At 41.4% G+C, this 25526-nt stretch overlaps 1 protein-coding gene across 3 annotated transcripts in view; it reads left to right on the top strand.

Annotated features, from left to right (window-relative positions):
* LOC121320070 (myelin regulatory factor-like protein) overlaps positions 1-24868 on the top strand; it is a 32220-nt gene extending 7352 nt beyond the window's left edge. For 2 of the 3 annotated variants that reach the window (XM_041258235.1, XM_041258233.1), the window contains 26 exons: positions 3909-3999; positions 4791-4817; positions 5457-5518; positions 5627-5891; positions 6492-6595; positions 7124-7274; positions 8740-8935; positions 9995-10071; positions 10383-10493; positions 11135-11225; positions 11340-11540; positions 13399-13507; positions 13973-14082; positions 14189-14352; positions 18782-18839; positions 18938-19026; positions 19174-19242; positions 19423-19493; positions 19716-19871; positions 20490-20549; positions 20719-20803; positions 21080-21154; positions 21487-21592; positions 22097-22141; positions 23343-23426; positions 23752-24868. In XM_041258235.1, the coding sequence (XP_041114169.1) occupies positions 3956-3999; positions 4791-4817; positions 5457-5518; positions 5627-5891; positions 6492-6595; positions 7124-7274; positions 8740-8935; positions 9995-10071; positions 10383-10493; positions 11135-11225; positions 11340-11540; positions 13399-13507; positions 13973-14082; positions 14189-14352; positions 18782-18839; positions 18938-19026; positions 19174-19242; positions 19423-19493; positions 19716-19871; positions 20490-20549; positions 20719-20803; positions 21080-21154; positions 21487-21592; positions 22097-22141; positions 23343-23426; positions 23752-23838 (2697 nt within the window). In that variant the 5' untranslated portion in view covers positions 3909-3955 and the 3' untranslated portion in view covers positions 23839-24868. The remainder of the gene's footprint in view (positions 1-3908; positions 4000-4790; positions 4818-5456; positions 5519-5626; positions 5892-6491; positions 6596-7123; positions 7275-8739; positions 8936-9994; positions 10072-10382; positions 10494-11134; positions 11226-11339; positions 11541-13398; positions 13508-13972; positions 14083-14188; positions 14353-18781; positions 18840-18937; positions 19027-19173; positions 19243-19422; positions 19494-19715; positions 19872-20489; positions 20550-20718; positions 20804-21079; positions 21155-21486; positions 21593-22096; positions 22142-23342; positions 23427-23751) is intronic. The other variant, XM_041258234.1, reaches the window with a different exon arrangement.
* The last annotated feature ends 658 nt before the right edge of the window (positions 24869-25526 follow it).

The following is a 25526-nucleotide window of genomic DNA, read 5'->3' as shown; positions in this document are numbered from 1 at the left end:
TAATACGTGATAATTAGATAGACACTATAGCCTACCTGCAAGCTAACTATTCTATCAAAAGCACAACCTTCCTGTATGAAGTGAGGGGTCTGAAATATGACCACTAGGGGTGCACTGGCTCTCTCTCCACTGACACGGTTTTTGCTGGAATAGTTAGTACCGTGAGTCTGGTACATACTGGCTCTAAGTGCAAACACCATAGAGAGTCCTGGAGGATCCACATATTAAAACATGTAGAAATGAAATACAGTAGATGTTGGTCATTAGCAACCTTTAAAGACAACATTTTCACGGGAACCTATCCAATCCAATTAACATGTTCACGGGACCCTAGCCCATCTCATGGACTTTAATGTTAATGGATGTCGGATATTAGCAATTGTCTGCCGCTTAATGACAACCTATTTATTTATTAATTTTTTTACAATTTTTATGGCTACGTCACGCACAGGAATACATTGCGCGCACCGCAGCGCCTATCAGGGTGCGATCACAGAGATCGTTCTGCACTCACCCTCAGTTTTCATAACGCAGCTGTAAGTTTATTGAGTTTGATTATTGTCTGTCATCATGGCTTCAAAACGTGGAGGCCTTGAAGTTCGGATTGTGGAGGCACTTCGTGAACCCGGTGCTAAACAAGTACGGGTCGCAGAAGAGTTTAGCATCTCAAAAGCTACAAGCTGCAAGCAAAATTACAGCTGGAGGTGGCGAATCGTAAAAAACAAACAACATTGGACAACTACTTCTTTTAAAATGATGCTTCTCTATTAACTGTAAGCCCTGTATAACACGAGTGTTTAGTGTTTGTAAGGATATTGCTAGTACGTTGTTGTAGTACTATGTGCACAATACAGTACTGGGTATACTTTAGTAAACAGTTGTTTGTTCTGATATTTTTTTTTTTCGTGTTTATTTTTTTAACACTGTAATGAACCAAGACGTGTATTTAAATACGCTGTTTCTACAACTATAGTACACATATAGTACACATTGTATCCATCTACATACACTTGAAAACATGGCTTTTCACTTAATAACAATATTAGGTTAATAACTTTTTGCTGGGAACTAAGTGGTTGCTAATAAGCGGCATCTACTGTATTAGGAAAATGTAGAAGGATAAAGCGTCCCATTAAGAGATATATACAGTATATACTGTATTTGGGAAGTAATAATACTAATTTCCATTAAGGTAAAGTTTTTGGCTTTTATATAGGATGTATGGCTGCAGTATTTCCAATTGTATTTTGCAAACTTAAACATATTGTTATCTGTTAACTGGTTGACTGAACTGCTAATTAGTGAGACAGTTGATTGGACACTGGATATGGAGTGATTTCACCTGTTGAATTGCAAGCTTGAATAAAAGCAATAAAGAAAATCACAGAAAAACGAGAGAGCAGCGCCTTTGTGCAATCAGATTGTTGGAGGCTGGAATAAGGCCGTCTCGGGTGCTCACAGCCAGCAATTTCAAACCTGGTGAGATGGTATAACCAGACACACTCTGTCAATGACAGGCCATGAACTGGGAGACGTGTGGCTTCTAGGGCTCGGAGACCACTGAACAGGCAGATGCTTATCCAGGCACTACAAGAGGAATGGGCCAGGATTTCACAAGACAACATCTGAAACCTAGTGCCCAGCATGTGTCGCAGATGAGCATGCCACTAGCCTGTGACTTTCACAGTATCCCCCGTCCCCCCATAACTTCAGACAGTAAAATGTCAATTGTTAATCAGTACAATAAAAAGTCACTGCACCTGCTCCTGACTTTTTCATTTTTCGATCACATCGAGTGAATTTTATCCCAATATATATATTGTTGCTCAAATATAAGTGATAAGTTTCTTTTGATGATCTTATTCTTTTAAATACGCAAAGCAAATATTTTTGAATAGCATGTTTACACAGATAACTGTTAATAAACTAAAATAAGAGGATAGATAGTGTCTTGTTTTGTTTCAATTTTGCAAATTTGTCAACACTGCTTTGTTTTAAAGATCATCATCTTCAGTACAATTATTCAGAGAAAGTGTGTTCGTAACCAAATCTAGTACGTTGTTTCACTTGTTTGGTGAAATTAAAAAATACAGAGATAGAAAATTAAATTCTAAATACTGAAATGTATTATTTTTCTCAATAACTGTCGGCGAAATTCAGTGCTTACCCGGCATATTAACACCCTGCCTCTGCTCACGAATGACAGCAGTCAGGTCTTTCACTTTTCATGCAGAGTACCGTGCACACCCTCTGCTTGCTTATGATTGGACAGCTGCGTAACGCTTGGCAGATATTTGACTCTCCTATTGGTTAAACTTACTGTCAGTACCTGCAGCTAAAACAGACACAGTTTATGTCCCACCCAGCTAACTTATGCTTGGGCTACCACAGAGACAATGCAGATATTCAATTGGTTGATCGTATCGCAGAAGCCCTTCAGGGAAAAAAAAAATGTCGAGTACGTACAAGCACAGCATAAGCGAGCAGCGCTGTCAACAGACTGCTGTGACGCCTTTGCTGGAAAACGTGATTAAAGCTTTATTTATTTTCCCACGCTACGACCTTCCAGAAATGTGTTCATGACCCATAATTTAAGAACAGCAGCCGCGGGCACGAATTTGAGGACCACTAATCTAAGCTTTACTATTTGGGCCACCCGTGGAATGATATGAGCTGACTGTAAAAAAAGTAAAATAATATCATCTGTGTTTCAAATTCCATTCCAGTCTGCTGCCACGTTCCTCTCACTGTCAGTAACGGTTTCCATAGAGCAGGGAGAACTGCACTCTGGGAGGGTTCTCTGGTCATGATTCATAGCCTTGTTTTTTTTGCAGTTAGAAAAAGATAAAAAGGATCAAGTTTCAGTTTGTTTGTCTTTATTGTCTCTTACTGGCAAAGCCCAATCAAACAAGAGAGGTTATAAAGAGATTTTAACCAAATTAATAGTGTTTGAATTAAGCAAACAGAAATGGCTCTTTGTTGCTTTTAAAACATGAAATAGCCACATTAAACAAAAGTTAGCTCCTTAGATCCAATACAGGTTTGTCACACAGTTATGGGTTAATTCCTACCATATACGGCAAGAATGATCCCGAAAGCAAGGCTGGCTCCCTGCAACCAGAATGGAAATTTCTGATACGAAGCATTCCTTTGGTATTATACATGGACTGGCCATAAAATTGAAAAATGTAAATGAAGAAAATCTTCTAATCAACAATGTACTGTATGCAGATTTGTGTTGCCATGTGATCCACTAGACTTTAAGGTGGCTCCCTAGTGACGCATCCAGTAAAGGCACTCCGTGTGGAGTGCAGGATGCGCCCTATAGCCTGGAGATCGCCGGTTCGAGTGCAGGCTATTCCACTGCTGACCATAGACGGGAGCTCCCAGGGGGCGGCGCGGTGGCGCAGAGTTGGCTGAGCGCTGCTCCGGGGGTGGGGTGGGGGGGGTGCTTAGGTTGGCCAGTGTGTCCTCGGTTCACCGCACACCACTGACCCCTGTAGTCTGGCCGGGCACCTGCGGGCTTGCCTGTAAGCTACCCAGAGCTTCGTTGTCCTGCACAGTGAGTCTACAGTGTGAAAAAAAGCTATCGGCTGACAACACATGCTTCGAAGGACAGCGTGTGTTCATCTTCGTCGCTCCCGAGTCAGCACAGGGGTGGTAGCGCTGAGCTGAGCCTAAAAATAATTGGATATGCCAAACTGGGAGAAAATAATAAAACAGTTGGCGATTACTAAATTAAAATAAATAAATAAATTAAAAAACAAAGCTGTGTGCAACTATTCAGCAACAATCATGGGAAAGCATAAGGACCTCAGTGACTTCATTAGACATGGTAGTGGGTGCCTGTGGAAGGAGGCCAGCCCCTGGCTGATTTGAAGTTGACTGCTTTCTCACATTCCGTCTAGGGCATGATGTCACCGGTGTCCTGGAGAGCCCCGTGGTGGACACCAGCATGCTGGAGCGGTATCTTAGCAACGACGTTGACCCGGCAACCTTGTGAGTCAATGAGCATTTTTACTGTTGCAATAGCTTGGTAGCAACAAGCGGACTCGCTCTCTGCACTTCTCCGCAACAGGAAACAAGTCCAGCAGTCGAAATGATAAGGTTAAAAACATCTTTTATTAAATGACAAAAATGCAAACATTTCAGTCTTTTAGACTATCATCAGTGCAATAGCTAAATCAATAAATACAGCATATAGCAGTATTGGTATGCAAGCTAACATTAGATAACATAACACCGATGTAGAAAACAGACCTTCGGTTTTACAATTGAAGAAATGGTGTTACTTATACTGCACCCCCTTATGTTTTTACAACCATTATTATTATTAGTTTATTTGGTAGACACCTTCATCCAATGCAGCTTGGGTGTGTGAATTATGCATCAGCTGCAGAGTCAATTACAACAACGTCTTACCCCAAAGACGCAGCACAAGGAGGTAAAGTGACTCGCTCAGGGTCACACAGCGAGTCAGTGAGTGAGCTGGGATTTGAACCACCGGACCACACAAAATCCTATAATAACTAGAAATGACTGACAGGTCTTTAAAAATGTGCTTGCTAGCCCTGTAAAAAACATTGCTTTTTCAGCTTTATAATTATATTTGAACTCCTCAGTAAAGCTGCGGATATCGTTCCCATGTGTATTTTAAACTTTGCCCTGGAGTAAAAGCTTGGTGAATCTGGGCCTTGGAGTCCATAGATAAAGGCAATAATAATAAGTAATTTCCATGAAGTGTATTTCTTATAACCCGTATGTTCCTTTTTTATTTATTTTTTCATTAGAATGATTGCTGGAAGTGGAGTTGATAAGTAGGTTCATTTTTGTTACCTTTTATATATTTCATTGACATATAATCAGATTAACTAAAACATTAATTCGTTGGCTCGCATTGTTTATTTGCACTCTTTGAATCGGAGATATTCATTGATTTTCGGATTGTAAGTACTTCCCAGAGCTCCATTATATATTATGAATTCTACTTGCCTTTCTTAGACGTAGTGGCAGAAGATATCCAATACAGACATTTGGGCAGGAAATGCTTATCCTTGTTTGAATTTATTTTAAATAAATGCATATGGTAATCCCAGGCTGTGTATAAAGCATGAATAGACACATTATAGCTTTTACTATATGTATCTAGAGCATGTTTTAATTGTATCTCTACTAATGTCATTGGTCTTGTCTTTAAAAAAACGTATTATGAAAGAAAATATTATGGAGATTGTTCAAGTGTTTCTAATACTACTGTATAGTAATGCCGTATTGTATTTGTTTTTGAAAAAAAGACATGTTTGCATTGTAAACAATGTCACCTGGTGGACTACTGTTTGTATTTAACTAATAATTGAGAGCAGAATCGTTATGCTATCTCTTATGTTATGTTGCTGGTAATTATTTGACTTGCCAACTGATCTTGAGCAGCCTGTCTCACTGATTTCTCTGTCCAGGATTTTACCAGACTCTCCCCCTGACTCTGGCTCTGAAGCCTGCTCACCTCCACAGATACCAGGTTTGTCTTTCTCTCCACACTGCTCTGATCCTTCATGGTATCTGGTGATTATGAAGCTTGTTTAATATCCTAACAGCTCTTTCTTTTTCCACTCCATTCCCCTGGCAGACATGCACAACAGTGCTTCGTGGGCCACTGGCCAGCACCCCCAGGTGCCGTTCCCCCCTGCAGTGGACTCCAGCAGTGCATCGTGTCGCTTTAAAGAAGGGGTTCCAGGCAGGCACCCCAGCGTACCTCAGCAATTCATGGGGCTGCCGAGCAGCTATGTGAATCTTAGTGCCCCGCCCGCTCCTGCCTGTCTCAGCACCGCCTCGTCCAGCTGCTTGGGCACTGCCTACCCTTACCTGCCTCCAAGGCCCAGTCATCACCCAGGGTAAGCAGATCTGATAGGGTTGTGCTGAGTAACAGGTGCAAATGAGTATGTGTGACGAGTCAGAACTTTGCTCAATAAGAGTAATTCACAGGTGCAAAGCTTTTTGCTTCTTGCATGTTTTTTGGGGAGATTTACCTACATACTTCCATTAGTAAAAAAATACACATTTGGACTTTAATTAAATTAAAGCTCTGTTTGAGATTACATTTGAGAGCAATGGCTTTTTGTCAGAGATAGGAACCATAATTTAAAACAAGTGAACTTAACTGCAGGTTGGAGCAGGTAATGTACTGTTATGAATTGGTTATAGATGGTATACCACTGTTAACATGATTGTATTCATTTCAGAAAGCCCTTGCCTTTGAAATTGTTTTAAAATATGGATCTATATGATCCATGTAAGTTACATATATTTAAAAAGTCCTATATATAAATAAATAAATAAATAAGAACTAAGAAGATGATTGAATTCGACCCTAGGCAGTTGTCTTCTCTGTCTCGTCTGTGGAATAAGCTACCTCAGTATTTTCCTTGATTTCACTCAGTTCACACCCTCTCTCTAGCTGAGCTTGGTAATGACCCTGTCACTTTATTGTACAGAGCTGTGTTACCAAAAACCAAAAAGAGGAAGCACTCCGACTCCTTCGAAGGGAGTGTGGACCAGTGTGTGTGGAACGATGTCGATAGGCCAAAAGGCTCCTTCGGTAAGTGTGTGTGTGTGCAGCAGGGAAAGACAAAAACATGTGGAACACCTTTTTGTAACACTGTCAATTGGATGTAGGGGTGCAGTTATTCTGGAGACAACAAGAAAATACATCACTGAGTCACCAACACCTTGGAGGTCATCCATCCACTTCAGGGATAGACATAAGACTCTTACTGCATAGCAGTTTCACTCATTCCAGGTTTTACTATGAGCTTCATGAGCCACAGTGTATTACTAAGGTGCATCTTATTAAACTACTAGTAAAACCAGGAGTGGATTAAACTGCTATGCAATAGGAATCGTAGTTGCATCCCTGCACTTTGTGACCTTACCTGCCCTGGCTTAGTTTATGAGAGCTGACTCCACAGTGGAGGCATGCATTTCTATGTAGGTCTCATATACTGACTAGAAACAAATATCACTCACAGTTTTCAGAAAGGTCCCCAGCTCTATATGCTGTCTAATTTTCTTGAAGTTCAGATGCAGTTAAATGGAAGATTAACCTGGCACTCATTGTGTGTTGCAGCAGTGAATGGCAAGCAGTGTGCAGATGTATCTGGCTATGATAGTGATGGACAGAACGACAGCTCATTGACGGGAGGTTATCAGTCTTTAACCTGGAGCATGTACCATCCGGGCCAGTGGACAGTCCTGTGCAACTGCAACTGCGAGAGCCTGTGAGTATGTGAGACGGGGAGAAACCCAGTGCCAGGGAGGGTCCCGTTATCACATCTTTACCAGGTGCTGGTATAACCCAGCCCCTGTCCTACTCCAGCTCCAGGCCTCTTTCAGTCACACACAAGGAGGACGGGGTGGTGTTGCGAAGGTCTCCTAAATCCCTTGTTGTCGTTTTCCTCTGGAGCGATGCTCTCCTCCATGTAAACAAACCACTCTTTTGCTCAACGCCCGTCTGTGTAGCCATGGCACATGCCTTAAGCTGCACGCAGGCTCCCCAGGCACTCCCCCTAGCCAATCAGGACCTCCCGATCACTCAACACCGTGCAAGCCTTCCTGCTCAATTGGTTGCCTCCTGTTACGCGTCCCAGCTGCTTTCATAAAGGCACACATTCTTATCCTCCCTGCCACAGTGCTATATATACTTACATTGGTGTCCGGTAATTTACACAGCAGCAAAATGCATAGGCTTACGAATTTGTTAAATTTTTTTCAATCGGAAGCACAACTCGATTTTGCTTTCCTGTAGCCATTTTGCATTGCTGAAGAGCTTGATCATGGCGAATAAACGGTTAGGGTGGGTATGTGACAGGCAGATACACGATGGATTACTGTTCTACAAAAACAATATATACATTTTCTTTTAAAGAAGATTGTTTATAAATATTGCAGCTTACCACTGATGAAGGTTGATACCACTATCAGAGAAATGGTTTAGATGTATCCTCTGTTACACTGTAACCAAGGCTGTAAACTCTACCTCCGTACTTCTGTTTGCACTTGCTTTATAATCAGTTGTTCTCCTTTTTCAGTTCAAGGTCTTTTAATTTTTTGACTTCAGGTACTATTATAGTTCAAACTTACTTATTTCTGCAATAAAGCCATGTGACCCACAGTACAAGTACTAGGATGACCTACAGCAGAAGAAACGTCTGGTTTCCCGGTGGCAGTCTCAGGAGAGGTCACTGTAAAGGCAATAAGCACAGCAGCTGACACAGCAGCTTGTCAGCTGATTATCGATGTTGCCGCCTCAGTGTTGTGACTCAGTGCCTCTTAGTTAGAAAGTCAATCATTTACACATTCCACACAGAGTGGTTCCGGTAATTGCTGAACTAAACTGAATCACTATACTTGCTATGAACTTCTCTTCAAAGTACAGGTACATTAACACAAAACATGCACTTAGCACACAATTCTCTGATTGAGAAAGTGGAAGATTATACAATTGCTGTAAGTGCATGTGTTAAAGAATGTAACATAAGCATAATTACAGTGTAGTTCATGTACCTTTATTTTGAAGTGTACCCAACTTATGTAATTCTAAAAACATCACATGTGATGTAGTACATCCATACTTAATACATTACACCATTACAAATACACTGAATGTTGGTCAATTCTCTGTGAATGGTAGTGTTTCTGAGCCCAGTAAAGACATCCTGATTAAACACTTGCTTACCTTCCCAGACCTGCTCCGGGTTACCATGTAGACACAGACAAGGGGTTTAATTACTCGACCCTTGATGAGGCTTTCGTGTGCCAGAAGAAGAACCACTTCCAGGTGACTGTTCACATTGGAATGGTGGGGAACCCCATGTATGTCAAGACGCCACTCGGGCTGAAACCCATTGAGAAGTTTTACGTGAAAGTTTTTGGCATCAAGGTGAGTAAAATTTGAGTGTCTATTTTTCTGGTATCAAACCCTAACCCCATACTTAACCCCAACCTAGTCCCTCACCCCAACCTCCTCCTTAACACCAACCTATTCCCTAACCCCAACCCCATCCCAACCCAAACCTCCTCCCTAACCCCCCATCTCTACCAACAGCCCCAACCCTGTCCCTAACCCCTAACACCATCCTCATCCCCAACCCAAACCTCAATCTAACTCCAACCTCCTGCCTAACCAAAACCTCCTCCCTAACCCCAATCCCATCCCTAACCCAAACCTCCTCCTTAACCCCAATCCCATCCCTAACCCAAACCTCCTCCTTAACCCCAACCCCATCCCTAACCCCGACCTCCTCCCTAACCCAAACCCCATCCCTAACCCAAACCTCCTCCCTAACCCTAACCCCATCCCTAACTCGAACCTCTTCCCTAACCCCAACCTCCTCCCTAACCCTAACCCCATCCTTAACTCCAACCTCCTCCCTAACCCCAACCCAAACCCCATCCCTAACCCCAACCTCCCTCCTAACCTCAACCCCATCCCTAACCCAGACCCCATCCCTAACCCCAACCTCCTCCCTAACCCCAACCTCCTCCCTAACCCCAACCTCCTCCCTAACCCCAACCTCCTCCCTAACCCCAACCTCCTCCCTAACCCCAACCTCCTCCCTAACCCCGACCTCCCTAATAACCCCAACCTCCTCCCCAACCCCAACCCTAGCCCCAACCCCAGCCCTAACCTCAACCCCAGCCCTAACCCAAACCCCATCTCATTTAATATATGTACTGCTCTACAGTACAGAGTACAGTATCTTCTCATCACCATTACCGTTTAGACCCCAAGTGATCTTATAACCACCCTTTACCTTCACTGATATGGATATTATGGGATGTGTAAATTCCTGAAACATTCTCTATTAAGAAGGTTTTGCTCACCTTTGATTCAGATGTTACCAGTTATCATAATAGTGCTTTAGTTTAAAGGGGATTTCATAGATTTTTTTAAAGGTAAAGTGTAATTTAACATGTCTGTATTTCCTTCAAATTCCAGGTCGATGCTCCAAATCACATAATAACTGTTGAACAGTCACAGTCGGATAGAAGCAAAAAGCCATTTCTACCAGTCAAGTAAGAAATGCAAACTCACATAGAAAAAATCATATGTGTTCATACTTTTAATCTATGTTTGCATTTGCTTTTCCCAAATCAGATCTGTTTTCATCTGACACAGACTGCACCTTGCTAGTAAATAGTATGTTAATTGTGGTATTTAGAAACACTAAATTGGTGTGTATATAAAATACTATTCTTAATAACCAGACACTAGGAGAATGAGATCTGCAGTTGTAGGGCAGATATTGTAGGTTGCATTGATTAATACCAGGCATGCTATACGTGCTTGCTTTCTGTAATGCAGTGACCGCTGTCTGATCTTTCAGAGTGAGCCTTCCTGGGGACAAGGTCACGAAGGTAACGCTGGGGAGGCTGCACTTCAGTGAGACAACAACAAACAACATGAGGAAGAAGGGCAAGCCCAACCCAGACCAGAGGTGAGTGACTAAACCATTCAGCAGAGGTGCTGAAGTTAGAGACTGGCTCACTCTAGCTGAAAGAGACCGTGGTCTGTCCAGGGTGGAATTCATGTACAAAGATGTCACTGTAAGATAAAACATCAGTTGCTAATCGCTCTTTATTTTTAAAAGGTACAGGTTTAGTATCATATCAACACATTAGCTTCATTATTTTATTAATTGTTACTTAACATAGTGTGATGGGGGGAGGTGTGTAAAGGGCAGGGCACCTTATGATTGTCAGTGTGGAACTGGGAGAGTGCTGGCTTGCTAATGTAATGGGCAGTGATGGGTGATGCACTGCGCTACAGACTGTGACCCCTGTCAGCCTGGCTGTAGAGGTTAAAAGCTCTGTAACCACACCTGCAGGAGAGATTGACTCTTTTGCATAGCAGTTAAGATGTTCATTTGCTCTTAATTATTTTTTTATTAGCTTATAAGTAGGTTACAAGAAATTATCTAACCATTAACAAAATAGAACCATATTTAGTAACAATTTAGTTGTTAGTGAACCTATTTAAATGTAAGCAAGTGCTATCTGCCTTGTTGCTACATGTCTGTATTTTTGGTGCATCGTAGATTTTTGTAACTTGTACTGTACTATTCCGTTTCTCTGGTAGGTACTTCATGTTGGTTGTTGGTCTGTATGCTGCACTGCAGGACCAAAACTACCTGGTCGTTGCTCACATATCTGAAAGAATCATAGTAAGGGTAGGTAAAGCTGTTTGAACCTTTGATTTCCACAGCCTTTGTTTTGAGCCCTATAAAGCATGCCGAGGCCTCTCGTAAACAGGTGGGAAGTCTGATCTTGCCTTTCCATTGCAGGCGTCTAACCCGGGGCAGTTTGAGAACGACACTGACCAGCTGTGGCAGCGAGGACACGCTCCAGAGTCCGTGGTTTGCCATGGCTGGGTGGGAATCAACACAGACTCGCCGGACGAGGCTCTGGTCGTGTGTGGGAATATGAAAGTCATGGGGACAGTCATGCACCCTTCAGACATGAGAGCCAAGCAGAACATCCAGGAGGTAAGCGGAGACTCTTATACCCCTCTCAGAGAGACAGCCGACATGCATCCAGGAGATAGACAGTGGGGACTCTTACACCCCTCTCAGAGAGACAGCCGACATGCATCCAGGAGATAGACAGTGGGGACTCTTACACCCCTCTCAGAGAGACAGCCGACATGCATCCAGGAGATAGACAGCGGGGACTCTTACACCCCTCTCAGAGAGACAGCCGACATGCATCCAGGAGATAGACAGCGGGGACTCTTACACCCCTCTCAGAGAGACAGCCGACATGCATCCAGGAGATAGACAGCGGGGACTCTTACACCCCTCTCAGAGAGACAGCCGACATGCATCCAGGAGATAGACAGCGGGGACTCTTACACCCCTCTCAGAGAGACAGCCGACATGCATCCAGGAGATAGACAGCCTCTTACACCCCTCTCAGAGAGACAGCCGACATGCATCCAGGAGATAGACAGCGGGGACTCTTACACCCCTCTCAGAGAGACAGCCGACATGCATCCAGGAGATAGACAGCCTCTTACACCCCTCTCAGAGAGACAGCCGACATGCATCCAGGAGATAGACAGCGGGGACTCTTACACCCCTCTCAGAGAGACAGCCGACATGCATCCAGGAGATAGACAGCGGGGACTCTTACACCCCTCTCAGAGAGACAGCCGACATGCATCCAGGAGATAGACAGCGGGGACTCTTACACCCCTCTCAGAGAGACAGCCGACATGCATCCAGGAGATAGACAGCGGGGACTCTTACACCCCTCTCAGAGAGACAGCCGACATGCATCCAGGAGATAGACAGCAGGGACTCTTACACCCCTCTCAGAGAGACAGCCGACATGCATCCAGGAGATAGACAGCAGGGACTCTTACACCCCTCTCAGAGAGACAGCCGACATGCATCCAGGAGATAGACAGCGGGGACTCTTACACCCCTCTCAGAGAGACAGCCGACATGCATCCAGGAGATAGACAGCGGGGACTCTTACACCCCTCTCAGAGAGACAGCCGACATGCATCCAGGAGATAGACAGCGGGGACTCTTACACCCCTCTCAGAGAGACAGCCGACATGCATCCAGGAGATAGACAGCGGGGACTCTTACACCCCTCTCAGAGAGACAGCCGACATGCATCCAGGAGATAGACAGCGGGGACTCTTACACCCCTCTCAGAGAGACAGCCGACATGCATCCAGGAGATAGACAGCGGGGACTCTTACACCCCTCTCAGAGAGACAGCCGACATGCATCCAGGAGATAGACAGCGGGGACTCTTACACCCCTCTCAGAGAGACAGCTGACATGCATCATGCCTGAGCCTGTCTAAATGAAAGCTGTTTTGAGGAGCAGAGAGTTCTTAAAGAGCCATAAGAAACAACACGAAAAATAACAAAGATACAAAAAAATGATTTAACTGGAATGCACACCCCTTGGGTGTTTGTGCATTCAGTTAGCAGTTTACGTGTTTAATTTGTGTTGCACATTCACTTGATTTTACTAAAAACTGCACAAACCTCAGCCCTAAATCACTAGAGCCATAATATGAAGCTCTATGAGATTTTCCCAAGAGCCCGTTGTGTTGTATAGATTTACTGTACATACTGTACATACAATGGCACTGCACTGAATATTTCACATGGTAAAGTGTGACTGAAAAAGGACATTAGCTATATGTTTGAAATGCATTAGTACAATCTGAACTGAAATGTAAAAAAAAAAAAAAAAAACAATGTAAAGAATATACATATTAATCATATCATAAAAAAAGAAACCAAAAAAATATATAACTCAAATGATGCCCCCCGAATATGATGCAGCATGCGATGACATTGTAGTGTGTTTAACCTTGCAGGTAGACACCACCGAGCAGCTGAAAAGGATAGCACAGATGAGAATCGTTGAGTATGACTACAAGCCAGAGTTTGCATTGAAGATGGGAATCGACCAGGCCCATGAGACAGGTATGCTGCGATTCAGCAGAAAGGAGGGTCCTGGTCTGGTCTGGGCATTACCTGTGTGAGACAGAATGGAGGGCTACAATGCTGCTGCCCTAGCCAGTCACCTCTCACTGAGAGTCAGACGTTGAAATAACGTTCCAGTTTCATCGTACAAACACACCCAGCAGCCCCACCAACAGAGTTTTCACCGTGCAGAGTGACGACACTTTGAACTCGGTACGTTTTGCAGTGGTATTCAGGTTGCTTTAAAAATGAAGACATTTTTATAGCAATCCTGTTGGAGACAGCTTGCTGAAACTCAGGTTTACCCTGGTGTGAAATCTGAAATAAATACATAAATAAAATATCAAATGTGAGCACCTTCCCAGCACAGTTGAGCAGCAAGAGTCTTTATATTTCTGCAGCCTTCTTTCCGAGTGCTCCGGCTGTGGTATCAGCGGCATCCTAACAGATTTCCTATTGTTGAAGGTGTAATAGCCCAGGAGGTGAAGGAGCTCCTGCCTTCCGCTGTGAAAGATGTTGGAGATGTAGCCTGCACTGACGGGGAGACGATAACAAACTTCCTCATGGTCGATAAGGTAGGAAAGGACTCCCTCGAAATATTCCAAGCATCGGGGACGCCTATTGCCTAACATATTGTTTAATTTTTTGTTTTGTTTTGCTTTATCTTCTTGTTTCATTTAGGAGAAAATCTTCATGGAGAATGTAGGCGCTGTCAAGCAGCTCTGTAAACTGACAGACAACTTAGAAAACCGGATTCAGGAGCTGGAGGTCTGGAACAAACGCATTGAGAAGCTGAAACGCATTGGCAGCATAAAATCAGCAATCAGCGATAAGAGTGCAAATAGGTACATATTACACTGCATGTGCGTGCGTGCGTATCATGGAATAATCTGCAGAGCTCCTGGGTACCGGGTGAATGTTTACACTCAGATGGAATTAGTAAACACGAGCGTGTGTGCACTGGCCAATTTGAATATCCAATGCTTTGGATTTGAAAGTTTACAGCTCCTGTCTGTGAGTTTTTTCAAAGGACGAATGTCTTGAGCTTGGGTCGAAGGGGGCAGCGGCTGGTATCAAACTATCCTAGGATAAAATACAATATTTCCAGTGTCTTATACAGGAAAATATATAAAAATAGCTGTACATATACATCCATATTAGCATAGTAGATTTGTTTACATTGGAAAACATGACAGCTCCTCTGGGGGAACGGTTTGAAGCAGTGCTTGTGGTTTAACGCTGTTTCCTCAGCAGTGTTGTGCATTTTGAAAGGGGTCAATAAGAAAAGGTTATATTTTTTATTAACATTACCTCTCTCAACAAATCATTTGGCAGTAAGCGTTTTCCAGACTTTCATTTGCACTTTGACTCACCTGCTGTGCCTCACAGCAATTATAAAGCAGAGGTTAACTTAGTAACAAAAAGCTACAGGATCTAGGATCCAGCACAAATGAACCCGTCATAAAGTATAGCCATGGCAGCGCCAGCATTTTGATTTAATCCAGGCCTCCGTGGGATTAGATGGGATTTAATACTTGTTGCCCAGGAATTTAACTGGGACAGGAAAGCATGATGTTTCTGTGGTGTCAGGATTAAGGAATTAACCTAATGTAAGGAACCACTGGAATCATACCCCCTGAGTCTAGTCAGAGACCGCATCAAAACAAGAACAACAACTCAGGTAAGACAACCATTAAATGTATTTATCTAAATGCTAGAAGTATCAGAAACAAAATTCTAGAACTTGAAGCTACTGCACTAACAGGTAACTATGATGTGATAGGTGTTACAGAAACTTGGTTGTCTGAGAGTGATGGGGACGAATATAATATTTGTGGGTATACACTGTATAGGAAAGACAGGCAGGACAGAAGAGGAGGAGGGGTAGCGCTATACATAAGAAACAGTCTTGAAGCCCAGGGGTTAAACCTGGACAAAGAAAATAAAGCTGAATCAGTATGGGTCAGAATAACGGACAAAAATTCAAAGGGCATAATAATAGGAGCATGCTATAGACCGCCAGATTCAGACGGTGAGCAAAATAATCTGTTATACAATGACATTAGAAATGCGTGTAGCAAAGGAGAAACCATACTAATGGGGGATTTCAACTTCCCCCATATAAAATGGGAAAACCCGGTGGGTAGAACGAAGGATGAAATAGAAATGGTGGAAATGACAAATGACTGCTTCCTAACACAATTTGTCTAGGCACCGACTAGAGGGGAGGCATGCCTTGATTTAGTCTTTTCAAATAACGAAGACAGAATAACTAAAACAGAGGTCAGAGAACCACTGGCAAACTCAGACCACAACATGGTCTCATTTGAAGTGTTTTTTAAAACCCCAAAAGTAATGACTAAAGCTAAGGTTTACAATTTTAGAAAAGCAAACTATGAAGGTATGAAACAGAGACTAACAGAAGTAGACTGGAGTAAAATAGAGAAAACACCCACAGAAGAAGGATGGTTGTTCTTCAAAAATGTAGTACTAGAGGCGCAAAACAATTACATCCCTAAAGTAGACAAATCTAAATGTAAAACTAAATTGCCAAAATGGTTTAATAGATCAATTAAAAAAAATATTCAGCGAAAAAAGGCACTTTACAGAGCATTAAAAAAGGACCAAAAAGAAAGTACGCAGAAAGAGTACACAGAACTGCAAACGCAAGTCAAAAAGGAAGTTAGAAAGGCCAAGAGAGAAATAGAAATGAACATTGCTAAGGGAGCTAAAACCAATTCCAAAATGTTTTTCCAATATTACAACAGCAAGAGAACATTCAAAGAGGAGATTAAATGTTTAAGAGATACAAATGGCAAAATCGTAGATGAAGAAAAAAAATAGCAAATATATTAAATGATTACTTTTCACAAGTTTTTACAAAGGAAGATACTGACAACATGCCCCACATGTCATCCAGTTCCTATCCAGTTTTAAATAACTTTAGCATAACTGAGGCAGAAGTGTTAAAGGGACTAGGAGCTCTTAAAATAAACAAATCCCCTGGGCCAGATGAGATCCTCCCAGTAGTACTCAAAGAAATGAAAGAAGTAATTTACAAACCGCTAACCAAGATCATGCAGCAGTCTCTTGACACAGGGGTGGTACCGACAGACTGGAAAATTGCAAACGTAATACCGATCCACAAAAAGGGAAACAAAACTGAACCAGGTAACTACAGACCAGTAAGCCTGACTTCTATTATATGCAAACTTATGGAAACTATAATAAGATCCAAAATGGAAAATTACCTATATGGTAACAGGGTCCTGGGAGACAGTAAACATGGTTTTAGGAAAGGGAGATCGTGTCTAACTAACTTGCTTGATTTTTTTGAGGATGCAACATCGATAATGGATAATTGCAAAGCATATGACATGGTTTATTTAGATTTCCAGAAAGCTTTTGACAAAGTCCCGCACAAAAGATTAATTCTCAAACTGAACGCAGTTGGGATTCAAGGAAACACATGTACATGGATTAGGGAGTGGTTAACATGTAGAAAACAGAAAGTACTGATTAGAGGAAAAACCTCAGAATGGAGTGTGGTAACCAGCGGTGTACCACAGGGATCAGTATTAGGTCCTCTGCTATTCCTAATCTACATTAATGATTTAGATTCTGGTATAGTAAGCAAACTTGTTAAATTTGCAGACGACACAAAAGTAGGAGGAGTGGCAAACACTGTTGCAGCAGCAAAGGTCATTCAAAATGATCTAGACAAGATTCAGAACTGGGCAGACACATGGCAAATGACATTTAATAGAGAAAAGTGTAAGGTACTGCACGCAGGAAATAAAAATGTACATTATAAATATCATGAAAATATACTGAAATTGGAGAAGGAATCTATGAAAAAGACCTAGGAGTTTTTGTTGACTCAGAAATGTCTTCATCTAGACAATGTGGAGAAGCTATAAAAAAAGGCTAACAAGATGCTCGGATACATTGTGAAAAGTATTGAATTTAAATCAAGGGAAGTAATGTTAAAACTGTACAATGCACTAGTAAGACCTCATCTTGAATATTGCGTGCAGTTCTGGTCACCTCGCTATAAAAAAGATATTGCTGCTCTAGAAAGAGTGCAAAGAAGAGCGACCAGAATTATTCCGGGCTTAAAAGGCATGTCATATGCAGACAGGCTAAAATAATTGAATCTTCAGTCTAGAACAAAGAAGACTACGTGGTGACCTAATTCAAGCATTCAAAATTCTAAAAGGTATTGACAGTGTCGACCCAAGGGACTTTTTCAGCCTGAAAAAAGAAACAAGGACCAGGGGTCACAAATGGAGATTAGACAAAGGGGCATTCAGAACAGAAAATAGGAGGCACTTTTTTACACAGAGAATTGTGAGGGTCTGGAATCAATTCCCCAGTAATGTTATTGAAGCTGACACCCTGGGATCCTTCAAGAAGCTGCTTGATGAGATTCTGGGATCAATAAGCTGCTAACAACCAAACGAGTAAGATGGGCCAAATGGCCTCCTCTCGTTTGTAAACTTTCTTATGTTCTTATATTCTTATGTTCAGAGACTAGCTGTCTGCTGTACTGTTAGAGGAGACAGACTCCACTTTGTATCTGAATCACCTCTTAGAGAGAATTCCCTTTACTTATGTCAGAGACTGAAACATTTACAGAAGAACTATGAGGGAATGGAGTATGTTAATGTGTGTTTTTTTTTAAAAGCCTTCACATCTTTATTGCTGTTCGGTAGCTGAAGTTGCCTTTTGTCGTCTCTCGAGAATATTTTCCAAATCAGTCACTTACAATCTCAGAATTCTCCCTCAGCAGCTTCTGCTTCTGTGAAACCCATGACAGCTGCGGTCTACACACTCCCTATTGTGAGCTTTATTTGAAGGTCACCGGTCGTCAAGGACACCGTTGCACTGCTGCTCTTTTGACCAACTAATCAATCTATCTGGCACTCTCCCAATTCAATTCAGTTACTAATTGTTAAGGGTCAAGGTTTGCTATCTTAAACTCATACTGTACGAACTCTGAAATTCTCAGTTCCGTGTGACACAAACACCAATGTGCTATCAGGTGCTTCTTTATGTCTTCCTGATAAGGATTTGTAACTTATCATTTTTTCATACAGAACAAGAGTTGTCTGCCATTTTTTTAACCCTTCTTTTATTATTTCTATGTATTTTTTTACATGTATATAAGGAAACAGCTTTGATTTAGCAGCTGTTCCAAGATGCAAATCTTTAACTAGCATTTGTTTAAAAGTCTGATTGGTTTATCAGATATATATATTTAATATCTTGCAGGACAGTAAGCAGAAGCAGCAGCATCCCACCACCTCGACAGCCTTTGAAGTCCTCCACAGTGAGTGAGAGCAGTCTTCTTTCAGTTAATCAAAGTCGTTGTGCATTTGGAACATTGCAGTGACGGCTATTCCTTTCTGCTGTGGCTTTGTTTCTCAGCAGGGTCCCACACAGACACGCCATCACTGTCTGCAACACAGATTTTCACAAGCTGCCATCATTACGTTGGTGAGCACCATGGCCTTTTGGTAAGAACCTTTTTTCTGTGCAGCACAGAAGGGTTTGATCTAGTTGGAGTGCAGTGTCTGGTACAGCGTATGTTATCCATGTCAATAGACTGCTGTACATCAGTAAATGATCAATCTTTAATAACAACACTGTTGTTCTTTCCACAGTGTGATTGCAATCACATCACTTTACCTGATTGACTTGAACAATGATGATTACATCTTCTCCGGTCTCAGGTACAGGGGTTCAGAATATTTCATTTCGTTTTCCATCTTGTAACTGTCCTTTACTTGACGACAGTTTATTTATGTAACCATATATATATATATATATATATATATATATATATATATATATATATATATATATATATATATATATATATATATATAATCAATGTTTATTTTTTTAAACAGCAACTCTTCAGTCTGTCCCCCGACTGACAGCACTATGACGTCTGCAGACCCCACCTCTTCTTCAACAGCAGGTACAGTGTGCAGGTTAGCACTGAATAAAAAAAGAGCTGAGCACTCTGAAATGACAAAAGAGAATGGTTATGCTGATTGGATGAATAAATAAATACAACAATAGTTTCCTTGATGTGTGCTTTTCTGGATATTTTATGCATGCATGTATTGCTGCTTGTGTATTGTTTCTTTGTTGTATTGATTGATTAATGGATGTGTGTAATTCTCTGTGTGGGTTTCAGCTGTCAGCACCACAGTCTCTGGCCCCTGGCCCCCCGATGTTGAATTCTGCAGCATCCTCCCCTGCGATGAGGTGTTCTGCTGCTCTGCAGGGGCTGGCAATGCCAGTGCTTTCAGTCTGCCAGAGCAGCAGGCAGGGGAGGCACCGAGGCAAACAGGTGCGCTGCTCATCTGCTCTCACTTTACAAGAAATCACCAGGAGAAGTGAGAGAAGACAGAGAGGGACGGGCCCTGGTCAATGTTCTGTAAAACTCCAGGGGTTAGGGTTGATTCCTCTTTGGTTTGATTCCTCCAGTGAAATAGAAGTGCAGGTCCATGCAGGATAAGAAGAGGAGTCCCAATATAACTGTGAAAGACACACAATACTAAGACTAAATCAACTCCCTTTAGACTGCTATTATTGCACAATATATATATATATATATATATATATATATATATATATATATATATATATATATATATATATATATATATATAAATAGATAGATAGACAGATAGATAGGGCATACAGTGACAGCTACAATGAGGCAGAAATAATTTTTACATTTTGAATGTAATATGATAAATTCCCAGTAGGTGGAGTTGGAGTATTATTCAGTCGTTATGTGTACTTGATAACGCAGTAGGGTGTTATAAGCACCAATAGACAGTATTTACTTCCAGCTTGAAAAAAATCAAAAGACAAGTGCAGTGAACCCCATTCGTGGGTCTAGTTTACTGGACTGTGAGATCCTTGCTGTAGAATGGGGTTGACTGGAAACTGCTTCTTTCAGGACAAAAGCAACAAGACCTGCCCACAGGCATCCCTAGAGACACTGGAAATGATCAAGACTGTAAGTAAGGCTTCCTACATTCATTCCAAGCATGAAAACAGAACAGCAGCTAGTTTGGAATTCAGTTGTAGGTGTTTTGTGTCCTGTGTATATAAAAGGGGGTTTTCACCATCATAATAACGTTATCGATGGATTTATTTATATTTAACTTTGTACTTTATCTCAACAGTAATTGATACAACCATCAAGTCCATTCACATTGTGGAAAATCAGCAGATTATTGACAACCGGTACTGTCTGAAACAAAACTGTGGGTGAGTGTGGGATTCGTACTCTTGTTCCTATCGTCATTCCAGTGAAACAGGCCTGTGCAGTATTGCAGTGCTCAGTCTGTTCAAGTGGATTCAATTCTCACACAATTGTTTGCAATCCATTCTGAGTTATGTTGTGTTCTTACAGCTGCCTAGAAGAAAGCATGCAAACCTAAAACTTGACATTAAAAGTTAAGCAGGGCAAGAATATGAAGCTAAATGTGTTCTGATGTTCTGAACCTCAACCATTGTCTCTCTTTATATCTGTGAAACACCCAGAGACGGAAACTACAGCTACGTCATACCGCTGAGCAAACACACCCCGGTGAGGATGAGAATCACTTTGCAAATGAAGTAAGTGAAAGGATTCGTTACAGCATGCTTTTGTTTACTGCTTTAATTCTGTAACGAGTTTCAGACACTATTGAAAGCACGAATCCAGCCCAGTAATTAACAGGAATATTTAATGAGAACCCTATAGGCCAAATGAGTGCTTGCTATTGTCAAGATACTTGTTTCTATATTCATTTATTTAGCAGCAACAATTAATCACGCACACAGAATGTCTACACCTCATCCCGAGCTGGTTGACTCATGGACGGTGAATGGGAGCAGTGTAGAATCCCTCCTCCTCAGAGAGAGTATTGTTCCCTGGCTGACTGTCCATGTGTTTGTCTTCCCTGCAGCTCTTCAGAAGCCCTGGTTGTCTATCTATGTGGGGTCACAGCAGGGGCGCAGTGCCCGGATTACCAGCACAGAAAGAAAAGAGCAGCGCTTTTACACAATACACAGGTAAACAGGCTCTATCTCTAATAGAATCAATCTTTAGTGTTAAATGACCTTCTGGTGAAGCCATGTACTAGTTATAGGGTTCCTTCTGTTTGATATTTTCCTGTCCTTTCCAATTGCTTTAGTTTTTCTTCCTGGTATCGTAGTGGTTTGTGTGGTATTATATGCGCCACGCAACGCAGACGCAAAGGTAACGTATACCTCAGACAGACTGAGGCGGCGAGGACAGAGAGGCTGAAAGTGTTGAGTAAAAAAAAGAAAAAATAAATGTACTTAAAGGTGATCCAAATCAAAACAAACGAAAAAGAAACTAATCACATGGACAAGTACAAAATAACACAGTACTGCTTACAGGACAGTACAAAAGTACCTGGCAGCTCCCTGCTTTGGGTATACTGGAGTTCTGTAATTCCGAGTCCAGCCCTTGACTGCCTTGGGGGCTAAAACCTCCAAATTATTGTTCACATTCAACACAATTAGCTCTTGCCTTTATTTTTCTTTGTTTAGACCCGGAGTACAGGACAAGGACAGAAGAACTACAAGGTGACCCAGGTAAGTTTTATTGTTAACTTTTGATCCCTATTTGGACACTTCTAGCTGCCGCTCTACACAGTCTTTTCAGGGTGTCGTTTACATGATCCATCCCCTGAAGCCATTCAGGACCCTTTTATAACAAGACAGCTTCATCTTATTGTACAATCAGCTTGGTTCTGATTGCACCCCAGTGGGCTGCAGTACTGGTAACAGTTCAATTAACAGATGAAAGTACTGTTCTCGCACAGATATTAGATATGCAATAAACTCAACTGAATTGTGTAAACAAAGACATAGAAGAAAAGAATCAGTAAAAAGTGCAGTGTTTGTTTACTAAATGTATTGATTGTTAACTGTCTTTTTTTATTACTTCAATGATTTTCTTACGTACATATCATTTATGGTGTTTGGTTTCCAATTCTTATTTTGCTTCCTTGAAACTTCTTTTGTTTTAAGTTTTGAGCTCAGAATGGTTCATAGCAATATCAGCATGCTCTTCGAAAGACCATTGTAACGTCGTCTTGGTAGTTCGTCACAAGGGCTTTTTGCATCATCATTGTGAGACAAGAAAACAGAAAAACCACAAAACAGATTTTCCAAGATATTTATTCCAAATTGCCATTAGCGCAATTGCTTTCAGGAAAAAAAAAAAAAAAAAAAAAAAACACCAAATAAAATAAGAAACAACCTAGATTGCTGACGAGACCCTGAATGAAACATCAGCAGTGTTTATTTCTAGTGTGGTAGCTACAGTATACTGGGGAAAGAGGTTTGAGAATCTAGCCCGATATGTGCAGGCTGCACCCTTAATGATACCAAAGTGTCTTCCTCACATGTCTTCATTTGACCATTATACCTGACACTCTCTGAGTTTGAATAAAGCTGTGAGTGATTTGTTTAGGCTCTAGTGGTTCCCTGTCTGAACACTTTGTAACTCTCTGTGAGTGCATTGCCATGCATGGCAGCCTCACACCCAGGTGTTCATTGCAGCCTGATTGCTCAGTTTAAAAGTCCCTCAGTTTCACCACACAGACTGGCAGCTCAGTACTGGCAGGAGTACTGGGTGGATTTCAGTGAAGTCAGGAGCGTGCGTGTGGGTTTGGTTTTAACTGGGATTCTTTGGTGTTGTTTACTACTTTACATTCTTTCATAGTTTGGCTCCTGGGCAGTATTTTTTTTCCTGTTTTACACGTCTTGGTAAATGTATTCTTTTCTTCAGACTACACAGGGATTTGAGCATCAGTGGCCACTTCCAGTTGCTGTTTTGTACTGGAGTTCATACTATTTCCGTGCTACTGCTCCGGTAAGATAGCTGTAAAAGTAATTGTCCACATGCATGCAACCCTTTATTTTTGCTCTGCCTTGAACAATACCCATATAGCTCTTCCATATAGCCATATAGCTTTCTAAATGGTTCTGTGTATGCCATGCCAACCTCTCCAGGAGACACAGAATATATAATGAATATGCATTTCCAGGACTCTTAATAAAGCATGAATATCCAAATATCCAAATTATGTCTATCAATTTCTACCCTCTGCAGAGGATAATACAAATGTTATTCTGATATGGTTTGTGCAGAGCTGGTACTTTACCTCGATTTTTAATCACATGCTGTTGTCCCACAGGGTCAAGCGGATTGTGAGACGGACCCCAACTATATGGGGGTGCAGTTTACAGACTACTATTTCTACTTCTATAGAAGATGTGACTGAGATACTGGAAACATCATTCACATTTCAAACAGCACAACGGCCCTTTAAAAGCCTTTCCTTTTTAGGGTTAACAGGGCCAGTCCCATGATGGCATAGTGTACTACCAGGGCCCCCGAAAAAAGTTATCGGGTTAAGTTATCGGAAAAGTTATTTTTCTATGAAATGTATGTTAAATATATGTCAAATTGTATTGTGTTTTTTTACTATTTGAAAAAACAAGCATCTTATGCAGAAGTGAGATGACACATGTTTAGCATTATTGTCTGTCCGGAGTAGTGAATGAATCAAGGTGTTCTGAACGCACGGAATGAAAAACGTTTGTTATTTAATATGGATTTGCTGCACGTGAAGTGTTTGGATTTGTCCGTCATGAGGTAGGAGATCCTGTCTTTTATTCTATTCCATTTTGATTAGGTTTTGAAAGACCTTGCAGTAAAATGAAGCATACAGGCAGAGGAAGCGCTTGCAGTCGACCAGCATGCTCTAAATGTAGAAAAGCTGTGCATCAGCAGAGGCACACCGCGTATTAATGAAGCACAAGGGCCATGGTCTCAGAACCTGAACAGGCAGCTTCAACCATTGTCACTTTAGCAAAGACTTATATCAGACTGGCGAGGTATTGATTACGATAAACCCAAGCGCTCTTGGCAGATAATCAGATAATACTGTGCAGGGTTTAATTCAAACAAGCAGATACTTGGTGTAGTGTACCTGAGTGGTTTTGATAGCTTCATACGTATATAGTCTATGCTTCTCTACACATACTGCATGAAAGACATATTGAGACTGAATGTATTTTAAGTTATTAGGCTCTGAATAGAACACTGTAGGGTGTGCAGGCATCATCTTAATGTCTTTCAGATCTGTATGAACCAGACTGGATAGAGAGGAAGACAGTATAGAACAGAATCTCAGAATCTGTCATGATATCATTGTATTGTGATTTGTACCACTTTGAATCTGTCTGACTCCAGCTGAATTGTGGCATGGCTATGCTTATTTTTCTCTAAATAAAGCTGTATTTAAAGGTGATGCTATCCTTTGATTCCTGACTAACCCTTTTAATGGACACATCTTCAGGATGTAGAGACATGTGTCTGTGTCTCTTAGTGTGTCATTTCAGCCATTCAGCCTTAGCTATGGATCTTTATTTTAAAGGCAGAGTGGTAATTAAAAACATAATGCATCATCTTCCATTTCATGTTAATTTCCTGTAAATAGATTTCAATGGCATTGTATTATTGTTTTAATACTGTTTGTACCTGATTGCTTGGCTTCACCAGCACTGTACTTCACTCCACCAGGTGACAATGCTATCATCTGAAACATCCTTGTATAGTAATTAGTGTGATTTTCTTTTTTTACCTGATTTGTAGATATAATACATCACAAGTCAAATTAATTGAATTTAAATCAATTGTTACTGTTTCTTCATATTGCTGATTCAAGTCTATTTAGTCCCATTGATATAATAGATCATTTTTTGTTCAAGAAAGCCTTGTAGAAGGAATGCGTTTAAACTGAAGTGAGAGAAACATGACAGTGTTTGCAGTATGCTTCTTTAATGTGTTTCTCAATAGGAGCGACTTTGGTCAGTTCAAATCCACTATAATGGATTCATTGCTATACTAAGTTTTTGGCAACTTTTTGTTATTCTGAATAGCGTATTCCTCGTGTTGCTTAGAATA

Source organism: Polyodon spathula, chromosome 8 (genome assembly GCF_017654505.1).
Source record: "Polyodon spathula isolate WHYD16114869_AA chromosome 8, ASM1765450v1, whole genome shotgun sequence".
Classification (NCBI taxonomy): domain Eukaryota; kingdom Metazoa; phylum Chordata; class Actinopteri; order Acipenseriformes; family Polyodontidae; genus Polyodon; species Polyodon spathula.
This window is presented reverse-complemented; position numbering and strand designations above follow the sequence as displayed.